The following is a 22,584-nucleotide window of genomic DNA, read 5'->3' as shown; positions in this document are numbered from 1 at the left end:
GTAACCATGGAAACCATGAGGTTTGCTCTCTTTCTGTCCACATTAGTGCACATCTTTCCCCCTTTCCTTTCCCGATTCTCATCTTTGGGGACCAGAGATGTTTAAAACTGCATGTTATTGTGTGGTTGTTTTTATTAATTTACTTACCTTGTGACGTGGGGTGAAGTGGGGATCAGGAGGGGATGGGACCTTATTGACAGATGTCCACTCCAACACTCAGTTTTTCTTGATTTTGCTTTCATGTATTTCAGATTGTACTCATTAAAACACAGAAATGGTAGGCGTAAATATCAACCCTCCCCCCTTTTAGCTAATAATGGTGTTGTGTGTTGTTTTTGCACCATGCCAAAAAACTCAAACGTATTAAATATGATTCATGATAACAACCTTATGCCCCGCAGCTACATAAACAAACCGCTTTACCACGTGGGTTGCATTAAACCGCATGTAACAAAGACATTGAGCTATAAATGTTACATTAAAGTGGCTGTTGTCCACTACCATGTACTGTCGTCAACAACATTACTTGAATGTAAATGTGCCCCCTTTCTGTATCATTATTGTCAATGCAGTGTTCCACTTTTTGTTCTGCATAAGCCCCATGTTACTCATACAGTACCTGCAAAGTGATTAGATCATCTTGCTTCTCCTGTTCAGCTCAGAAAGATTCCACAGATCCAAAACGACTTCACGTCTTCCTCTAGTATTAGATTGTGCCTTTAAATAGTGGCAGCTCAGAGTTTGGTAAATAGCTGGTTTGACGTCTCATTGTTGGGTTTGCTGGAGGCACACCTGCTCACACACACTCTTCTGACACACCCTCACCACATCAAAGCTTCGTCTGTGCCTCAGCTTCCCTCACCTGCTTATACACTTTCTCACACATGCTAACAAAACCCCCTCACTACGTCCTCCTCCTCCACCCTTTGGTTTCCAGTCCTGCGGCAGGCAGCCCGTCAGATGAGTAGATAACCTCCTGCTAACCTTGAGCTTTAATAAGGCCTGCGCCTGTCGTCATGGGGATTCAGGTGGGCAGAGGAAGATGGGTGGGGGGATTCAGCATGCAAAACTGACCGTGAGGGTGCAGGGGGCACAGGCTGGGCCGACAGATTGTGCCCCCACCCCTTTCATATTGGCATGTCAAAGCCTTGCCTGCCTGACAGCTTGTCTGGCTCCTCCTGGTATTAATGGTGGAGCTCACTCTCCACAAACACAGGAAGACTGGGATAAGAAAATATAACTTTACAGTTAGATAAAAACATCAGTTTTATCAGACATTCATGATTCAATGTCTTTGTCTGCCGTCATTCTATTGTATCTATCAGTCAATTTTTATCAAGTCTGCATCACATAGAAAAACAGAAAGCGCTTGAAGTCTGAGAAATAACCGGAGCTTCAGGGCCAAAGAACACATTCAACAACTGTTTCCACAGACCAAGACATCCTCCTGTTAAATATGGCTAAGTTGATACGGTGTACATTTTAAGAATGAGTCAAACTCTTTGTCTAACCCAGCTATATCAAAATGTTCATCTAAAATATTCACAACAAACAATGTTTGACGTCTGAGGCTAGCACAGCTTAATAAGCTGTAATCACTTGTCGTGATCAAGCGTCAATCTTCGGTCTCAAAATATGAAGCCCATGCAGAAGTGTTATCAACTGCAGTTCAACAAGCGTCCGCTTAAGGCTGGCTGCAGAAGCACCAGAAACTACATACACACCAGTTCAAAAAAGACTATCTTTGCAGCATTAATAAACATGTTTACAGCCTGGTTAAAAAAACTGACTTGACTGACAGGCGGGAACACTGTAGCTGTTGGTGAGGAGGCTCAAAGCCCGCTCTTTACCTCACACTAGCTTGACAGACGTTAGGCCTTTCCAATATGGCCCCCATCGACGATTGGCTTCAAAATAGCGCTTTAGAAATAGATGGGTGATGTCACGGATACTACGACCATTATTTATACAGCCGATGGTCCTGATATAGACAAAAAGGATGGCCTCTCTCAGCATTACTTTCCTTTTCTTCATAATGTAATTGGTCAGTGCAGTCTTTTATTGTGTGTTAGGAGCATAGACCGTAAAAAAAATGGACGTCCAATCGCTTGGCTGGAAGTGAGGCTTCCACAAAAACCGCTCCCCCTGGTGGCTGGCAGTATAGGTCAAAAACTCTGTGGTCAAACTTTACAAAATAAATACACGTTGTACGAATGTTTCTCAAAGCAGAACTGTTCCTATTCCTTAATATAATTGTTTTTAAAACCATTACACAAGACATCAGAAAAGATGTTTCAGACTATTTTGTCAGATATCGTCACACTACCTTCGGACCAAAGTTGGTCGGTCTGCGTACTGTCTAGAAAGTTTGTCTTTACACTCTAAAGTGGGACACTGTGGATGTTAAAAGAAAGCATGATAAATAATTTACTTTTCTGCACCCTCATGAGAACCTAATTAAATGGAAAATAAAAGCCTGAACTATGAGACCCACAGACTTGAACCTCATTAATAACTCTCGGTAAATTGAGCTGCTGCTGAGGCTGCAGTCGTAAACCAGACCTGTGAGTGAGTGTATGTGTGTGAGAGTGAGAGGGAGTGATGTTTGCTGTGTGTGGGTTTCCCTTTTGGCTGCCCATAAAATAAAAACAGGAAGAGCGAAGACGGCCTCCTCTCTCCTCACTTTCAGCTCTGCCTGTCTGGTCTATTGTTTGTCCTATCTGGACATCTGTTCTCACATATTTAAAATTCTAGGATGGTTACACACCTGCTATGAAAGGTGTGGGTCTTATAATAAGACATAGCTTCTCTGAAAACATTTTGCATGAAAAGAAGCAAAGGTGGAGTAAATATAAATGTCCAGAAGCGTATACAAGAATTACCCCACTTCCACATTCTCCTTTTTTATGTGTGACCTGTCTTTCTCTATGTATGGTGGGATGTGCATTGACTCTCATTTTTTTCCTGATATCTACACCATAGGGAGTTATCCCTTTCCATGATTTGCCCACAGCAACAAGAGCTCATTATAGAAACCAGACAGATGTGATCTCGATTTGTGTCAAATGGGCGGAGGGGGTGGTGTGTGTAGATGTGTGTACATAAGAGATCAGGAGACTGTCTATCTTGTTTGAGATAGTGCAAAGTGTTACCCTGCATTTGTGCATGCAAAGCACTTTTGTTTTACAGCTAGAAGTGCGATAGTCTGAAATGTGTGAAAGCATGTAAAATGTACATCTTTGTCTGCCACATTTCCTGAACATGCTCATTTTGTCTTTGTTTTACAGTGTTGAATACGACTCCAGTTTCCATTTCCCTTGGCACTTTAACAACTATCTTGTCTGCTAATCAGGAGAACTAATTACTGCTTCTCTTTGTCTGTTTCAGAAATCGAGCGATAGCCGATTATCTACGTTCCAATGGATATGAAGAGGCGTATTCCACTTTCAAGAAGGAGGCGGAATTAGATAATGTGAGTAGATTGAGGGTGGACACATACATCCGCACAGCCAATCAGACTAATTTATACACACAATAATGCCCTGATTTGTTCTTAATTTGTCATTTTAGTTAACACGTTCATGAGTGTGACCGGGAGCACCTGCATCCAATTATGGGGGTCTCTGTCTGATTAGGGGGTCTTTGCTGCGTGCTCCTGCTAACTAGTCCTCTCTAGTCTAGTCTTTATCTGTCATTGAAGCTGTTGGGTTTGAGGATGGTTAAATTACCTTCAATGGCCCCTTAAATAAGGTAGATCTGTACAATCTAATGCACCTGCTACATCAGTCAGCTGTTTGGGGTTCCTATGAAGGATTTCTCCACCAAAGAGGTATTTGTGTTAATAATGGCTAAGTCAGTTCTATTAATAGCCCAAGATAACCAAACATTATTTCATTAATGGGCTTTAAAATAAGTACAGTCATAAAATGAATTCAGATGTGTGTGTCCACAACACAGAGGCAGGAGTATTTACTATCTTAACAACTGTATGCTTCTAAAACATGATTCCTGTGCTTTTCAATACCCAGATTTTCTACAGCTTCTGTGCACCATGAACTCCTATTATTCATCTCAATCCCCTTTCATATAAGAATCCTTTTCATCTTACTCTTCCTCTCCTACGTCTCTTTTTTGGCACCTCTTCTTCTCTCACCTTGTGTTCTCATGAGCCCCCCCCCTCCTCCCTGTTCGTTCTTCTCCAGACGCTTTCTCTGTGGCAGCCCCGTGGAAGCAGGCTGAATAATAGATGAATGGCATGAAGGAATAGGTGCTCCCTGTCGAGTACACGCAGCCACACACACCTCGGCAGCGTTATGCTAAACAACCAAGTTATTTTAAAGCCACATAGTTTGGCTTTTATAACCGATGCATCTCCCCGTGTCTGTCACATGTGTTTAGGTTTTATACACTGTGATTTGAATGTTCTTTGACATTTCCCCTCCAGTCTGTTAGACCACTTGAGCTGTGGATTACAGTAAATGCTGTGATGGGAAGTGTGTAGTTTCAGGTTTTCACTGAAAGAATTATTTATAAGGGTCATGCTCATTTTTACTTTTATGCTGCTATAAAGAAACTGACATTCATACATACATGGTTACTACCTACTGTTAAGAGACGGGTGGTGCTGCAGTTAAGTCTGGCACAGTCCTGTGTGTGTGTGTTCATACGTGTGTCTTTGTTTGTGGCGTTTTAATGGGCAGACTCTCCTGGCAGATGGCAGATTAGATGATGGCAGACTTGTCCACACTGGATTCCCTGCGCTCTCTCTCTGTTTTCTTTCTTCTTTATTTCTCCGCTGAGCCATTCATGTCCTTTTTTCTTTATCGACACCTCATACTAGTCACAGGAATCACCTCTTCTCATTGAGAAGTGTTTCATACAGGCATCAGGGGTGTCTCCAAATCCCCACACCTCAAGGATGTCTTCTTTGTTTCCAGCCAAGGCTGAAGAGCTAACTGTGAAATTGGAGCAAATGGCTAATTTTCTCCCTCACTGACACCCGTGGCTGTCTGTCAATGTGGGTTTTTGACGCTTTGATAGTAACAGCCTCAAGGAAATGCTATACACAGTGTCTGCACGGCTGTTGTGTTAGGTGTATAGAATAAGACTACACCAATCAAACTAAGATCATTTATTTAAGGAGAAGTAATCATCGGTTGCAGCAGCAGTTTGCGTGTGGTGACAGAGAGCATGCCACCACATTGTCTTGTGTCCTTCTTGGCAGTAAGAAACAGACTGTGCGTGCCATGAGGGCCGTTATGTAAAAGGTAGTGGCCAGCTCGTGGTATTAGCCTGCAGGTGGAATCAGGCGTCTGTCTGCCAGGACGGCCACAAGTTAACTTCCACCGCTGCCTCCAGGACCGGGTGTGTGGCTGTAAGCTGCCTAAGCCCTTCTTGTCTGCAGGAGATTAGCCTGTGTGAGAAGGATTAGGACTACGGTGTGTGTTTACGTGTGTGCAGTATGCATGTGTTTGTGTTGGTGTGCTGTACAGTAGGTTGATGGTGTCTGGCAGTCAGAGTTGGCCTGTGAGGGGGTGTGTAAATAATTCCCTGTTCTTTCTTACTATAGCCAAAGACCTTAGCATGTCACCCCAGCTGGCCCCCCTCCCAGAGGCTTCCCTGATAATGCTGAGCTCTCCACTTTGATTGGCTTTCTTCGCATATTTGCCTGATATCTTTTTTTTGTCCCCCAACACCCCTCCCCCCTTTTCCACAGAATGAAGAATTGGATAAGAAGTACGCCGGCCTTTTGGAAAAGAAATGGACCTCAGTCATCAGATTACAAAAGAAGGTTTGTGGAGCTTTTTACCGTTACAGAGAGCTTGTGGGGATTGTAGCGCGGTGAATGGTCCGTGACATTACATTTGAATCCACTGTTTACACTGAAAGGAAGTCTTAACAAGGCATAGAAAGCATTAATCCAACAGTTAATACAGTTTAATTTGTTTAAAACTGACTCCATAAAACTTTAGAACAGTCTGTTCATTCACACCCTGCTGTTCTAATACTCTGGCATTTACTCACTGTACTTATACAGTGGAATTTACTCTGCATCCACAGTGATCATTTACACCTGTACACTTCATTCCACAGGTGATGGAACTTGAATCCAAACTGAATGAAGCTAAAGAGGAGATCACCCTGGGCGGGCCCGTAACTCAGAAGCGTGACCCCAAAGAGTGGATCCCACGCCCACCAGAAAGGTACGCACTGAGTGGCCACCGCAGTCCAGTTACCCGGGTCATCTTCCACCCAGTCTTCAGCGTCATGGTGTCAGCTTCCGAGGACGCAACAATAAAGGTCAGTGCTGCTGGTGACTGCTAAACAACAAGTTTTTCGCTAAGCTTGTCATCTATGGGGCTTTTGAACTAATATTCTGGAGTTTGGCTGTTTTTAGAGTTATGTTTCTGGGTAGTCTATCTTTCCATCACTGCAATCCCTATTGGATAACTGAACGATGCCCCCTCTCTCATGCATGAGCGCCGCTGATTCGCGAACATATGATTGTGACTGATTCAAAACCGGTCCTCAGCACATCATTTCTGTTTTGCACTATGTCAACTCATGTCTCACTCAACGGTAAGAAAACACCAAAACATTATCATAGTGAAAGTTAAAAACACTAACAAAAATGAAAGGTACGTGCAGGAGGCGGACAGAACGGCAGGACGGGATTTAATTGGTTTCATAAATTGTCTCCCAAAGGCAGGGATTGGTTGGTGTTTTCCCAGGTTTACTCCGGCTGTAGATAGCAGCTTTTTTTCACTCTTTTTAAAGAACACATTATGTATTGATTGCCATGGACATAAAGATAATTTTAACAAAAAGTGTATTTAAATCTGACTACCAACCCCAGCTTTAAATTACACACGAACAACTACTTGGACTCGTGGGATAAAATAATTGGATTTTGGTGTTCAAAAGTTCAAAGCACAACTTCAAAATTCATACTCTAATCACCACTGGATCTCAAATACATGTCTAATGTGTTGGTGGTGACCAAAGTGGACCCAGAGATTTAGAGTTACTTCTCTATGACACCATAATGTCCTGGAAAACATGTAATCTGCCATTAATCCTTCCTAGTTCTTGTGAATGCAACATCTCATGAGGAACTGTGAGATATCTGATCTGGTCTGCAGAGGCAGTCAGCCACCTGGTGGTAATTCCACTTCTGTGTCCGTTGATTTAAAATAACCCTGAGCTGAGCATTTGCAGATTGTCCACTTGAGTTAATCATCTTCAGGCTGGAGATGGACAAATCAGTGAATTATCCCATTAAAGTTTTTATTACACATAATCTGATAACTCTAATCCGTTGTTTGTTTACAGTTCAACATTCCCACATACCTAAGTACTTTATATAATTACACCTTTAAGCAAACTCCAAGGTTTCCTAAGCCAGAGTTTGTAGTAGGAATATGTACGAGGCTCAGGAGTCTAATGTAGACCTTGAAGCAAATTTTGTCAGTGATGAAAAATAGATCCTGTGCTTTTTATTTTTACATGATAGAAGCACATTGATATGTTTTGGTCTGAGGGTAGGAAACCGGAACAACATGATTTGTTTCAGATGGGAGTCTCATCATGTAGTGTTAGATGGTTTGTTGTCAGATGATACAACAACAGAAACAACTTCAGACTCGAGTCACAGATGTCATTTTGTGTTGCAGAGTTGGGTTTAGAATAAGGTCACACTGTTAAAAAAGTGTCAAGGGGGGAAAATGTGGATGTTAAAGGTAAAAGGTAAAGGTCTCTCTGCTGAGAGTCAGTCATTTGTTTTCCAAAAGAGCTACATCTCTTAAACCTTGACTCAGTGCATGGGACCTTCCTGCTACAAGTTAACCAGCAAAGCACACCCAAACAGGTTTTCGTTTAATTTTGTTTCCATCAAAGATGTTTGGACTACAGCAGGCAACCCTCCTTCCCACATTACAGGAGTGTTTGCAACAAACCGCCTTTTCTCCCTCTCTTGAACTCTGCTCCTCCTCCTCATCTAGTATTCTTCATTCTTAATCAGTTTCTCCTCTTACTCTCCCTCCTAGACACGCCCTTGATCTTGTATCCCTCTGTCGCCTGTTTTTCCCAGATTCCATATATAAACTACATGATTTGTCTCTGGGCTATTTTTGCAGCAGCAGCAGCAGCCCTCCCTCGCCTCACTGTACAATGCCAATACTCTGTTGAGGTGTTTGTTCTGCATGCTTTATTCATGAGACAATGAGAGACATGTGTACGTCTCAACTCCACCCACACAGCAGGGATTCCTCTCCTTCTCCCAAATCCACCCTAACCCCCCTCCTTCTGCAATCCCCGCCCTCCAGCATCCGGCTTCATTTATCTTACACTTACGGCATCAGCTGCCACAGCATGACTACCCTCCACCAGAGATTTCCATCCCACAGGAGGAGACAGGCCTGGGCCCTCAATCTAAAATTCACCCCTGCTTCTTTTGCACCTCTCTTTCCTCCTCTCTCTGGCATAGCTTGACTCTCCCTGTGCCCTACTTTCCTGCTCTTTAACAGCTCTGCTAAATTTTTAACTCAAGAGTAGACCTTGTGTTCATCGCACTATTTCACTCACTGAGAGGCTGCTGATGTGCTGAGCCTTGCTTTTTAGATTTCTTGTTGCATGGAGGGGTGTTGTCCTTTTTTGGTGTTCTCACAGGAGCAACCCAGAAGCTGTAGTGACGGGAGATAGAAACCGTTTCATGGTGAAACAGGTCATCGATTATGATTAAATCAATATAAAATCAATGTGTTGAACAATTTCTAAAATAATGAAGGTTGCAGCCAAAGAGCAGTTAACTAAAATGTATTATTTTAACAGCAAAATATTTTTCCCTCCAGAGCTAAATGCAAGGATTAAAAACTCACCAGTCTGCATGGTTTACATGTAGCTTTGTCATGTGACCACAACTTCTGCTTCTGGGAACAATGGCCAACTTTTTCAGGGGTTCTGATGCAGCTATCGGTTTGCTAAAACAATTCCCAGCCAAGACTTCCTCTTACATGTGCTGCAGTGTTTACAGTCCAATTAGCAACTTGAGAAACAACAATGTGTTCAGATGAAAGGCTTCACGAATTCCTCCTTTTCAGATATGTCTGCAAAGTAAACACAGCCAGTTTTAAGGGTCCCTTTGTTATCATCCTCTTTCATTTATCTTACTATCTATCACAACATTCAGAAGCAACAAACAAATAAACTGTCAGAGTAATGAGCTTCTCTGTCTCTGTGATGGTCATTTGACAAGCATCTGTTTTCCTGGTTACCTGGGTGACCAGTCCCACCCTATGTGGTATATGATTGGAAGCCTGGAGCAGTGACACCAGCACTTTGCAGAGCAGTACAGGTAGAGATGTTTCAGTTGTTGCGCCTGGAGGGGCCAAACAGACACTAGGCCAACCGTCTGGGTGCACATGTTTCTCTCTGTGTACTCACATGCTGCTCTCACCTCATGTGGAACAGTTCTATTAAAAGCTGAAGCTAAAACAATTGACTGCGGGTAACTGGATCCAAGTGCCACAATCCACTTGCAGCTGATGGCAAGTGTTTTGAGGTATGATCTTGACAAAACAATTGTTATTTACATGAGGACTTCAGCTAATAAGCTAGCTAGCAAGTAGGGATGTAAGTTTCAAGTATTTTCCGTGATCGATCTTTGGAAAGTTAACGATCAATTATCGATTAATCATTAAATAAAAGTAAACGTTTTCCATGTCAAAAACCGATGCCAAATGCGCTTTTTCCCCTGAATCAGATTTTCCTTCACAACAAAATGTATATAACTGACAGTATTAAATAGCTACGGATCATATTGAGGCGTACAAAATGTTAAATACACTGAATATCACTGTGTGGAGCAGGCTCATAATCTCTGCAAACTTACAGTCATAGAAGTGAAGGCTCGGGATACAACATGTGGATTTTCTGCAACAAGAGAACTGAACAGAAACATATTTTAGACTCAGTGTCCAGTTTTTTGTCTACTCATTCTTATTGAGAAAAATAAGGATATGAAGAATATGGTCTCAGCCGGGAGTGCAACCGAGTCATAATCAGTCCAGCGGTGGAGAAAAAAAGCGCTCGTGGAAACCTGAGCATCTCCGCTGTGCGCAATACCTGTAGTCAGCTGATTCACATCGAAACATGCTTTAAACGTAAAATGCCTCCCTAATAGCTGAACAAAATATGAGACCATATGATGTTTGTTACACGTGATATAAAATCGAAACAAAAAAATGTGTTTGAGTAAGTTCCTAACAATCAATTGTTCAAATCAAATCAGATGGCAATTTTTACACATTAATACAATTTTAAATATATTGTCCAGCTCAGTCAGACAGAGTGACGGGGTTATAGCTTCTTTAATAACCTGAAAGATTCTGGGCTTTTGGGAAAACTTTCATGACTTGAGCCAAAGTATCCACAACCACGCTCCACTGAAGGTTCTCAATATGTGGTTCTGCATGGGGAGGAAGAGGTGCATCCTTGTTATGCATGGGTCGTGAGTTTGCTGCATTCTTTAAAATGTTTAAATACTTGCATCATCACTGACTGCAAAAAGGCAATGTTAATATTCAAACCCAGCCCATAATGCTCTGATAGGCCTGTTTTTTTAACAGTTTGCTGTTTCTGTCATCAGTTATTCCTCTGTCTTTGATTTTGTTCAGTCCCTCAGTTTAGCCCTTCTCTGGTCCTCCTCCTCTTTATTCCTTGTCCTCTCTGATGTTTACAAAGCCAATATTCCCATGCAAAAGTGTTCCCTTCTGCGCTGTTCTTTCACAGTATGTAAATCAGTATGTTTTGAGCATAGCATAGTGTTCACTGATACACATCAAGTAGAGGCTGGGTTAAACTGAACAAGGGCAAAGAGCTGTGGTGTCAGCTTACTCATTGCTTATTTCACAAGTGGCTTTTATACAGAAAGTCTTTGTATAAAAGACTTGGCTTTGACAACATGACAAAAAGTAGAAAGAATTTAAGCTTTTAATCGACATGAAATACAGCAAGTTTTTTTGGCAGCTTGTTCATTACTGCCATGGCAGTGTGCCACCAGGAGTCATTGGTGACATAGAGTTGAGTTACAGGTAGTTAATGGATTATGTTTGCATAAGCTTAACACAGTTTTATGTGTGTATTCTGCTCAACCTGGTGTACCTCCAAACACATTAGCTGCACTGATCTTCTCCTGGATAAACCCCCTCCTGCACTTTATACTTCGTAGCCATCTGTACTGTCTGTTGCTTCCTTTCAGGGGGAAGGCAGAAGGACTAGACGGAGGGGGGGGAGGGGTCTCCTGTCACCGTCTGCCCAAAATCCCCCACCCCAAGAGGGTAACCAAGGAGGGTTTATCCCCTCCATGACAAACCGTCTGTCTGCTTGAAAGCCAGAGAGGAAACAGCTTTCTCAGGCTACAAAATCAAGCTCACTACATTTCACTCTGTGCTCTGTCTGCTCTCCAACTGGCAGTGCCACATGCTGCACAATAAACTGTCTCTCTTTTTCTATCAGGACTTACTGTAACCCCGATCGTCCTGGCTCATGCATCACTGTCGTTACAATAGTAATGCATCACAGGATCTGAAACTCAATATGCCAAGAGTGTGTGGTGTCTACAAACTCAGGCCAGACGTGATCTGTTAGTGGGGATGCCACTGCAGCCTGGTGATATTTAATCCCTCTACCATCAGCATATCTAATTGTTGGAGTGTAATATGACTTCTCTGGAACGCTTGGCTCACACATCTTGTTTTGGATTCTGGACAGTTCAGCTGAGAAGGAGATGACACAGGGCTACAGATAATATGACACGTGGGGGTTTAGCTCCAGTTTGAAGGGGGATGATGGTGGCATGGTGTGGCTTAAATGAGAATATGATATTAACTAGAAATTTGTGGAGTTAATATGTCCCTCTATGTTTCTGTAAAGCTAATTAATTCATATGTTCTCTTCTGCAGGTATGGGACTACGAGACAGGAGACTTTGAACGCACACTGAAGGGCCACACAGATTCTGTGCAGGACATCTCTTTTGACCAGACCGGCAAACTGCTAGCATCCTGCTCTGCAGACATGACTATCAAGCTGTGGGATTTCCAAGGCTTTGAATGCATCAGGACCATGCACGGTAAGAAGAAAAATCATTAAGAAATTGTCTATACTTTACACGACCACTTCTATCTTATATGAACAATACATAAAGATCTTTTATCTTTGTAAACAAGCTCTTTTACAGTTTCAGTCATTGCATCCTAAATGTAGTCCGTGGTGTACACAGGGCTCAGGTGGTGTAGATGCTGTTGTCACATTCGATGAGCTTCAGTCTCATGAAGAGAGTTAAACCTGTTCTGGGGGCACTGGTGGCCTAGCGATCTAAGTGCCCCATGTTTAGAGGCTATAGTCCTCGTCGCAGAGGTCGCTGGTTTGACTCCCGGCCGGACAACCATTTACTGCATGTCTTCCCCCACTCTCTATTCCCCAAATTTCCTGTCTCTCTTCAGCTGTCCTATCCATTAAAGGCAAAAAAGCCCCAAAATATAACTTTAAAAATTTAAAATTAAAAAAACCTGTTCTGATAGAATGGACTGTTTTAGCCATTTATGTCTCCTTTTTTGGTCTCACAACTTATCCAAACCACGGTACAGTACTTCAGACATTGATTCTACCCCTTTTTCCAATGTCAACATTTAAATGTGAATGATTTTCAAAGATTTAAATGAGCCGTACAAGGTTTTTTTACTGAGGACGATATTGGTGATGTCATTGGCATACACCTCCTTTTTTATACCCCAATTGTCAAGTAAATCATGGCAGCTTGGTCTGTATGTGCCCTCAAATCCTCCTCATTTTAAGAATCAGCATTTGAATATTCCCCCCTTCTCAAAATTGTGGGAACATCCCCCATCAAGCAGCCAGCAGCAGTAGCCCAAACATTATGACGCCTCAGCATTTCTAAATTTGTTCTCCTCTTCTCAAGTCTGCTTTTAGTGCCCATTAATGTCTACTTGTGAAGCAGACGTGAATGAGTATCAGTGATAAGCCTGCTTAGCAAACAGACAAAAGGCATTTTATATTTGGCATCTTACATTTACACTGGAGTTGTAAGAACTGCAGAATGTGCAGTGAGCCAGTGAGCAACAGACTTCACTGGCTGCTTCTCTTCTGTAGTAAAAAGGTGCATGAGACGAGCAAGCTTCGTTCACTGTGGGCAGAAACCCATTTTTTTTATTATTATTTATTTATTATTTCACTTCTATTCATCTACTTAACCCTCCTCCATGTTTCATCCACTCCTCCTTTTTTTTCTATCTTACAAAAAATATACGGCTAACCAGGGAAGTAGATTAGTCCTGATCTGAAAAGCAGTTTAATTATCCTCTTCAGCACCACATAGCACTTTACTGTGTAGCTGTCACCCATTAAACACAGACACACACATACACACACATACACACACTTACACACACTTACACACAGAGTTAAGCTGGCCTTTTAGAGTATACTTACTGTTGTCTTCATCTGTTTAGCAGCTTAAATATGGCACTGCGTCTAGGTAATTAGGCGTCTCCTATTCTTTGTGGTAAAAAGTAAGCCCCTGCAAATTGTCTGCTAAATTACGGCCAAACTCTTTTGGCGCTGTTTGTGGCGAGAGTACATTTTTTTTTTGTTCAGTTTTAAAAGACGATGTAGAAATATGATCCATCTGTTGAAAGAAAGACTGAAGGGATGGTGTGTTTCCTTCTGAAGGGGTGCAGCTCTTTCTGTTGCTCAGGAAGCATTGCAATAAATGGCTTTTGCTTAAATCTTGTTTTTGTCTTTTCCAGGACATGATCACAATGTTTCGTCTGTAGCCATCATGCCCAATGGAGACCACATTGTCTCTGCCTCGAGAGACAAAACCATCAAAATGTGGGAGGTGGCAACCGGGTACGCAGCCTCCATAAACATCCTTGAAACCGCTGCTTGAGTTTTTAAAGCACCATATTCAGATTGATTGATCCACTCTGACAATACGATGACACGCCTCTGTTTGTCGTTTATTAGGTACTGTGTGAAGACCTTCACAGGCCACAGGGAGTGGGTCCGTATGGTGCGGCCCAACCAGGACGGCACACTGATTGCTAGCTGCTCCAACGACCAAACCGTGCGTGTGTGGGTCGTAGCGTCCAAAGAGTGCAAGGCCGAGCTGCGGGAGCACGAGCATGTGGTGGAATGTATCTCTTGGGCACCAGAGAGCTCACACCCCACCATCCTAGAAGCCACAGGCTCCGAGGTAAAGGACCACTTGAAACCCCCACCCCTCTCTCTTTTTCGAAAGATCTACGAAAGAGGAGCAAAGGTTGAAAATAATCAAACCTTCAGAGCTAGAGAGGGATCTCTTGAGGTCTGCATGTTCTTTCTATTCTCCAACTAATTATTTCTACATCACATATTCTAGACAACACTTGACAAAAATCGCCCAACAGAGCTGGTCTTATACCAAACTAGCTTTCATTCAATATGTAGCCTGCTGATTAGATGTGATGAAACCTCACACAGTCAGATGATAGGCAGTTTGTTCCTTCTCTACATGCTAGCCATGTCATAATCTCATACATCACTACTCTGACTCTCAACCATGTGAACAGGCCAGTTTAAATGAACAGTGTTGCCACGTGTGTGTATCAGCATGGCCTAGAGTCAGCTTAGATTCCCTTGTCATGTCTTGTGATCTCAAGCGTATCCAATCATCCCCTTGTCAGCTTAAAATAATATTTGCCTCGGCAGTAGTTGTCCCAGTCTAACCTGTGAGCAGAGAATAACAGAGATTCATTCACACAGAAGAGAGTTTTGTGTCCTAAAGAATATGAAGGATTGCATATCACAGCCTAACAAATGGGAATGTTTGAGGTCTGACTCCAGAGAGACGCCTGCAATCACACAGATGTTTCACCATGTGCTCTCACACTAGGTTTCAGCAACATTAAACACCTCAGGCCTCCTTCAAGGATTTTATTTAGACGATCTTCTAATTAACTGATGCTTTTTTTCTTTAGCTTTATAAACACAGGTTAATGCATAGTGGAGCTGAACATCATTATTTTGACGCCAATTCCAATAACTCAACACTAAGTGCCCCTCTAAAACCAGTGTGATAAAAGAAGACACGATATTAACGGACAAATACTGATAGCTGATGTTGCGCTAACAGGACAAAGATTAAGGTATTAGCTAGTAATGCACTGTTATTTGTTATTTCACTGCTGTGTTGAATACTTGTTATGATTCGTCAACAAAAAGCAAAAGTCTGTTGTTCCTAGACAGCAGACCGTTCTGCTCACCTCTTGGGTTTTCAGGATTCCAATCTACTATTACGGCCTGCTCACTATATGTTATCTCGTACTTGTTGTCACATGATCATTTCCCTGTAACAAGTTCATCTTTCATGGGTCCAATATATTGCGGTATCAGAACGGTGCACTGACTTGCCTACTTACCGATACCTGATATTGCACTATAGGCGATATCCTTAGACTGTATAAATAATGGACGTAGTATCTGTGACATCAGCAATCTGTTCCTGAGCGCTGTTTTGAAGCCAATCCACAGCGGCAGCCATATTGGAGATGCGGGACTCAACCAGGCAGTGTGACGTAAAGAGGCGGAGTTTGAGCCTCCTAGCCAACAGCTATGTGTTCCCGACCGGGAGTCAAGTCAGTCATGTCCTTATTTGGGCAAAAACTCGTAATCTTAATATCTTCTGAACCGTCGCGTTAGAAAAATATTCACCCTTGTACAGCGTGTGTCTAAAGAGAGATTAGCTACGTAGAGCCAAGCGTTTTTTTGAACCGGGCTGTAAACATGTTTATTAATGCTGCAAAGATCGTCTTTTTTGAATTGGTGTCTTTGTTTCTGCAGCCCGCCTCAAGCGGATTCTCGATGAATTGCAGTTTATAGCACTTCGGCATGGGCTTCATATTATGCTTGCTTATACCAGAGGCCCAAACCATACTAGAACTTGAACTCGATACTATTTTCCAAAACAACTATCTGTATCTAACCACTCTACATTGGAGTATTGGAAACAAAACAAGCATGGAACATTTAATACGTAATAAAGATGTAAAAATAGAGTTTTAAGAAATAGAATTATGAAATGTACAAAGTTAAACAAAAATACAGTTGTTGTTTGGAAGACACAAAACTAATCTGACCTTGTTCCCTGGATGTTTGCCTCAGAGGCAAAGCTATTTATTGAAATGTCAATTTCACGATTAGCCTGATTATTTACTAAATTTAGATCTCTTATTCCAAAACATTAACAGACCACAGCAACGATAACGAAAAACAGCTTCACTGGCACTCGTAATCACTTAGATGGACCTGCCTGCCTGTTTAAAAATCATCAGGCATGGGAAGACTGGGCTACTGGTGTGTTTTTCAACAGCTCTGTTTACAATGTTGGTGTGTTCACAGCACTTTATGGCCATTGATTTAAGCTCATTTATTTCCATACATGTGGCAGATGAGTGAATAGCCAAGTCTGTGTTTGTTTATTTTAGATCAAAAAATTGGTTCAAGGCCACAAAATAGATCGGATGAAATAATGATGATAAAAAGTAAATTTCAAGAAATGTGATATTTATGATTTAACTATGCGACATATTGACATATATTAGGGTGACAATTTTGATGCTTTCTTTGTGTTTGACAAAAAGTCCTAATTGTTTCCCCTTTGTGCCCCTTCAGTCCAAGAAGAGTGGTAAGCCTGGCCCCTTCCTGCTCTCTGGCTCCAGAGACAAGACCATCAAGATGTGGGATGTTAGCATTGGCATGTGCCTTATGACACTGGTGAGAACTATCAGAGCACAGAAGCCTTTAAAGTTTGAAGTTTACATCCACTGTAACATGGAGGAAAATCACTTTGTGTCTTGATTGAGATGTACTCGTCGGCAACTGGTCTCTGTTCATCCCACAGGTTGGCCATGACAACTGGGTGCGTGGTATCCTCTTCCACCCTGGTGGCAAGTTCATTGTGACCTGTGCAGACGATAAGACCTTAAGGATCTGGGACTACAAGAACAAGCGCTGCCAGAAAACCCTGTGTGCCCACGAACACTTCGTTACCTCTCTGGGTAAGCAGTCCATCTCGCCAGATGAAGCTTCATCCATGCTTTTTGTTTGACCACTTTTTCACTTGAGTTGCAGCAGGAACCTTTGTTTTCACACTCATTGGACAATGCAGCTGCTTTCACAAATATCTGCTTTTGCCAAAGGTTTAATATTTGTACAGAAGCCCAGTTTTTCCATCATAGTGTGTTTAGAGTCCCGGGGGTTGCAGGCAGCTGGGGGTTTAGGAGGTAAAAAAGAGCTGGAGGATTTTCCTGCCTCCCCTCCTCATATCTGCAGCTTTCCAGTAGATCAAGGCTCGGGAACTCTCTTGAGGAGCTCTTCAGCCAACTTTTGCTTGGCAAGCCGTTTGAAACCCAGTCCTCTTAAATCCTGTTTCAAACAAAGAGGATATCGCTCTGAGCTATTGATGTGATGAATTTTTGAGCAGTGTGGGAAAGATAAAGCACCTTTTGTTTTACATCATTGATACAAAAAGGTATTTCTCCCCCCCCCATTTTCCAAAGTATCCACCGACCTGTACACAGAATACAAAACCCCTAAATGGGTTGTTATAATGGCTGGTAACCCTTTATTCTCATTGGTTTCAGCCTGACATCATTTGCATGTTAGATCATTTTTCAGAGGAGGACTTTTTTGTTTGGTATTCCCCAAAAAATCAGCAGTTTGAGGTGTGAGCAGGCTCTGTTCATTTTCAGTAGACAAAAGCCATTGCAGCTTTGTGCTTCCATTCTTCAGGGGACCTTGCAGATGATAAGCTTTTCCTGTTACTTGATGTAAAGATCAAGTTTAAAAGCAACAGTTGCATATGAGGAAGGATACTATAAAAGCAGATCTTATTTTTTAGTTGTTCCTTGTCCTGATATTTTTTGTGTTTGCTCTACAGATTTCCACAAGGCTGCACCCTACGTGGTCACTGGGAGTGTAGATCAAACAGTAAAAGTGTGGGAGTGCCGCTGATTTGGACCTAGGAGGATTGGACCATCACACCAATTACCCAGGCGCTCCTCTGGATCCAACCTCCCCTTTCTACCACCCCACCTCCCCTTATCATTCCCCCTTCCCCCTCCTCACCTGACCTAAACCTCACCCGCACATCATCATCATCATCTCCTCCTCCGGCTGCACTTACCACCATGGTTATCTTTCCATCGCTCTCTCTGGTCCAATAACTATTGTCCTTCTATGTAAATTATTCCTGGATGTAGATTGAGCTATTAATGTTACACAAAAAAGTATTCTTGCATGGTAATCCAAAATTGTATACTGTAAATTTACATAACGTCTAGAAGTACCATAGGTTTACCACGGGGCTGGCCGTCTGTCACGCAGCCTTACCGACCAACCGAAGGCAGATGTTTTTGACTGGGTGTAAAATGTAGGGCACTAAAAACCGATAATTTAAGAAATGACAGTGTCTTTATGTGTAAGATTTATTTTTGTCTATTTTTTTATTTAGGATTTTGTTTTCTGTTATTTCTCTCCTTCACTGTCGTAGTCTGTTGGTGCCTAGCTTGGTGAAACGTTTGAGAGAGAAGGTTGGAAAAAGCATAAATGATGCGTTAAGATGCGATTGTCTGTGGGGCTTTGTTATTGAAATAATCTGTAGCTTTATAACATCACTTCTCAAATGTGCATACCATTTCTCTTCATGTGGAACTAGGTAATATTTTAATGGCTGTATATACGAATGTTTCAAACTCTTGTCCTTGGACCTCGGGGGCTTAAAAACAGCTTTGTACTCTTGTCATGGTGGCACATGAACCGCTGATAGGCTTTAAGTAAATGATCCCATCTAATGAATCTGATGAGAAGAAGAATAAAAAGATTAATGTTTAAAAGTTGCCTTGTGAATTAACCGCATTTTTTCACAAGACGACCCAACCGTATGGAGCAAGTCTGTTTGACTATCTCTGTCAGTAAGCGCCCTGGGTCACACTGACATCTGAGCAGAGTTCAGGGATTACACCTGTTTAATCTGGAGCACTTCGTTGTGTCTCCTTTTAGGAGACGAATCCCTGTAACCTTGCATGTCAGACTTTCACTGAACCAAAGCACTGCTGTCTACTTCTAGTCCTCTTATCGAGTCAATCTTGGCACGGTTTGGTGTGCTATAGGAATTATATAAAGTCAGAAGATGCTTCGTTGTCACATGGCGCCTCTGAAGGTCTCAAATAAAAGCCTCTGGTGAATATAGACCTGCTGAAAAGAAAACCTAAAGGCAGGATGAGTCAAAGTGAGCCCCCAAGGTTTGATATCTGGGATGTGCAAAGATAATTCTGAGGGTAAAAAATGGTTTTGAATAGAAAAATTCATTTTTCTGTGAAAATATGAAATGTAAATTAAGGTAGTTATAAAGAGATTTGGCAATTTTGTATTATCGCACTAAAGGATGAACGGGATGGGAATTAAGGAATAGTGAGGAAAATGCTAGCAGCACAGCAGACATGCTGAGTGATCTGTTGATGGTGTTTTGTCAGTAGAGGGGTCTGATTCGGGCAGTGGTAGCTCCTGGATCAGATATGAAGGAGAATGCTGGAAACCTGAGTGGAGAGAATCTCTACAGACAAACCGCCCTGCAGACCACATCATATGTATGCAACGTCTTCTGAGTGGGTTTTCTCAAATGTTCAGCTTTCGATCTTTGTGGAGGGGTCGTTGTGAAACGGGAAGATTTGTGCAAAGACTGGATCTTACTATAAACCAGTCCATACTGTAGAAACAACCATTCCACTCCTTGTGGAGGACAAAAAGAATGGAACATCTTGCTCCTAACTGTAGCTGACAAGGTGATTCATTAATCTTGCACATCCCTCTTTTCACAAAATCTTTGGTCCTTGATTGATGATCAAAGACAACGTTAAATTTAATGCTGTTGATAAATGCATAAACCTATAATTTCTAATTAGCCTTTTCATTCCAATGCAGTTCTTGGCTAATAAAGAATTCAACTGCTTAACTGATCTTATCCTCGCTTCTTTGCCACATTTTTCCTCTTCCTGTGTGTATTGGATGTGGTGATCTGCTGCTCAAGCTCCTGCTAGTGGCTACTGTGAGCCTAATGTGACCTGTTAATGTAGCACTGCTGCATGTAAACCTGTGCCGGAGGCAGAGCTGTCAGAACATTATTACCACAGAAGCTTCAATATTGGAGCCCTCCCATCACGGACCAATTGGTTTTTCACAATCAGATAAGCTATCTCTGTGTTCTCCAAGTACCCAGACATGTAGGGAAATGTGCTTAATTGGTATTATGCTGAGAGATAGATGAGAAGATGTATACACCTCTCAAACTCAGCTGAAAATATGATGCTACAGCTTAGCTTAGCATTAAGATCTGCTCGGAAAGAGCTAGTCTGGCTCTCTACAACAAAGCAAATCTGCCTTCTTACTCCAAACAGGTTTTGGAGTAATTAGTAGGTTTTTCTCCTGTTATAAGATAAACTCAGAAAAAAACAACAAAATGCTATTTTATGAGGAGGATTTGGAAGATTTCTTTGTTTTCTATTGCTGTTAAGGTCAAAGTGGACTTCTTAAAAGGTGAAAGTAAACAGCTATTCTGTCATGAGAACTCACATCTAGGATTTAAGGATTTTCCACGTGGATTTTTAGCATTTTACAACTGTAAGTCTTTGTGCTAGGTTCATTGGCTGCTAGCTGGTGCTGCAAATTTTTGAGCAAGTACGGCAGCCTTAAGTGGGCATATGTTTTATTGATGCTGTTTTCCTGTAATAATGAGTATTATCTGGTTGTTTCTCAAGACCTCAACATTTCTTTTTTGTTATCTCAGGATAACAAAGCTGGATTTTCCTTTGTGGTGGATAATTTATCTTTCCATTATCACAAGAAAACAAGCTTTGTTATCCCAATGTAACAAGAAAGATATGTTGCGTTGTGGAAACAGCTAAAATAAACGTGTCATTTGAAAAATAGTGATATCAAGATGATAGAGTCAGATTTTGAGACAACCAGTTATCACTCGTCAACACAGGAAAACGGTAAATAAATCAGTTGTATGGATTCATGTCCATTGAGGGCTTCTGTATACAGTCATTACAGTCTTTCAACCCTGATCAACAATCTAACTCGGTAGCACAATGAGCAGGCATTTTTCCAAAATATATGCTACTATTACACTGCTGTGTCCTCTTTGGGGGGCCAGTTGAGTTCAGACAGCTCTGTTCAAAGGTTGTAGAAAGGCGCATTTTGTTGTGTGTGATGCAATTTGAAGGTGTACACACTCCTTCTGTAAATGCAACGGGATTGTGGCAGACTAGGATGTCCTAAAGGAGAAACCCTTTCCTCCTGGGAATAAGACTTGTGTCTCCTTTTGCTGTGTGCCCCATTACCAAGGTCTTTTTTTCTTTTTTTTTCTTCAAGCTGTTATCTCTGTCCTCACTTTGGGTGGAAAACCACCACATTTTTGATACTACAAATTGGCATTGATGATGAAGATGCCAATTTGTTAAGTGTTCTCGCTAAAGCCAAAAAAGGAGACATTTGTCAGTACAATCTGGTTTAGCTTGATGAATCAGCCTTGTTCTCTAGGTCCAACATTTTGAAAATGATGCTAGTCTCCTCAGGATCACGCTATGACATGCCAGACCGTAAAATGTAAATTAAAAACTACTTCCCCTCCTTGGTTTTACTCAAGGAAGGGAGTTAATCAAAGGTCAGGACGATGTGTGTTCTGTTTCTTTTGTAAGAATTGATGGAAAAAGCTACAACACAGCTGCTTGTGTTGTATGCAACTGTGTGCCCTGTGGAAGAAAATCCCCTTTTGCCATTCGCAGGTCCCAAGCAATCCCTGTGCAGCACTGGTCAGGTGTGTGAATGGACTGACTGACAGACAAGTTTTGCCTGTCTGTTGGTTTTTTTCCTCTGGCCTCAAGTCCGCCTGTCTTCTTCTTTACCTGTCCATGAACCACATTGGAGGGCTTCAGACTGCACAACAAGCTCCTACAGGAGAGCTTATGATGTTTTCGCCACTATGGTCTCACTCTTCACTCAGCAAACTGTTAACAATATACCTGGATGTCATTATTGTTTGCAATATAATAAAAGAGAAAAATCTGCATCTTTTGTTGTCCTGCTCATTTGTTTAGAGCTTATTGTTCTCATGCTAAAGGCAAGTGCATATAGCCTGTCAAATAGCTTGGCTATGTTAGGAACATATTTGAACTAAGTAACCCTTCAAGCTAGTTACAGTTTGTTCAAGTTGATTATTACTGAGATAATGGCAGATACAAGCAGAAATTGCTTTTATTCATTTATTTTACCACTAAATTATTTGTTATTTTCTCTCTAAAATCTCATTGCTCAAAGACGGTTGCATGCATAGGCGTTTCTAGCCCATTTTTGGGGGTGCTGAAGCACCTCTAAATTGATTCTCACCACCCCTAAAATTTGAGTGTCCTTTTTAACAAGCTAGAAAAGTTTCAAAACCATACAGTACTTGGTTGAAGCGTAATAT

At 41.8% G+C, this 22,584-nt stretch overlaps 1 protein-coding gene across 2 annotated transcripts in view; it reads left to right on the top strand.

Moving 5' to 3' along the window:
* LOC117825917 (lissencephaly-1 homolog) overlaps positions 1-22,186 on the top strand; it is a 46,695-nt gene extending 24,509 nt beyond the window's left edge. For both annotated transcript variants that reach the window (XM_034701907.1, XM_034701908.1), the window contains exons 3-11: positions 3,388-3,472; positions 5,717-5,791; positions 6,094-6,300; positions 11,961-12,129; positions 13,826-13,928; positions 14,046-14,274; positions 16,731-16,832; positions 16,960-17,116; positions 17,998-22,186. In XM_034701907.1, the coding sequence (XP_034557798.1) occupies positions 3,388-3,472; positions 5,717-5,791; positions 6,094-6,300; positions 11,961-12,129; positions 13,826-13,928; positions 14,046-14,274; positions 16,731-16,832; positions 16,960-17,116; positions 17,998-18,071 (1,201 nt within the window). In that variant the 3' untranslated portion in view covers positions 18,072-22,186. The remainder of the gene's footprint in view (positions 1-3,387; positions 3,473-5,716; positions 5,792-6,093; positions 6,301-11,960; positions 12,130-13,825; positions 13,929-14,045; positions 14,275-16,730; positions 16,833-16,959; positions 17,117-17,997) is intronic.
* The last annotated feature ends 398 nt before the right edge of the window (positions 22,187-22,584 follow it).

Source organism: Notolabrus celidotus, chromosome 14 (genome assembly GCF_009762535.1).
Source record: "Notolabrus celidotus isolate fNotCel1 chromosome 14, fNotCel1.pri, whole genome shotgun sequence".
NCBI lineage: Eukaryota > Metazoa > Chordata > Actinopteri > Labriformes > Labridae > Notolabrus > Notolabrus celidotus.
The sequence above is the reverse complement of the archived record's forward strand: the minus strand, read 5'-3'. Positions and strand labels throughout refer to the sequence as shown.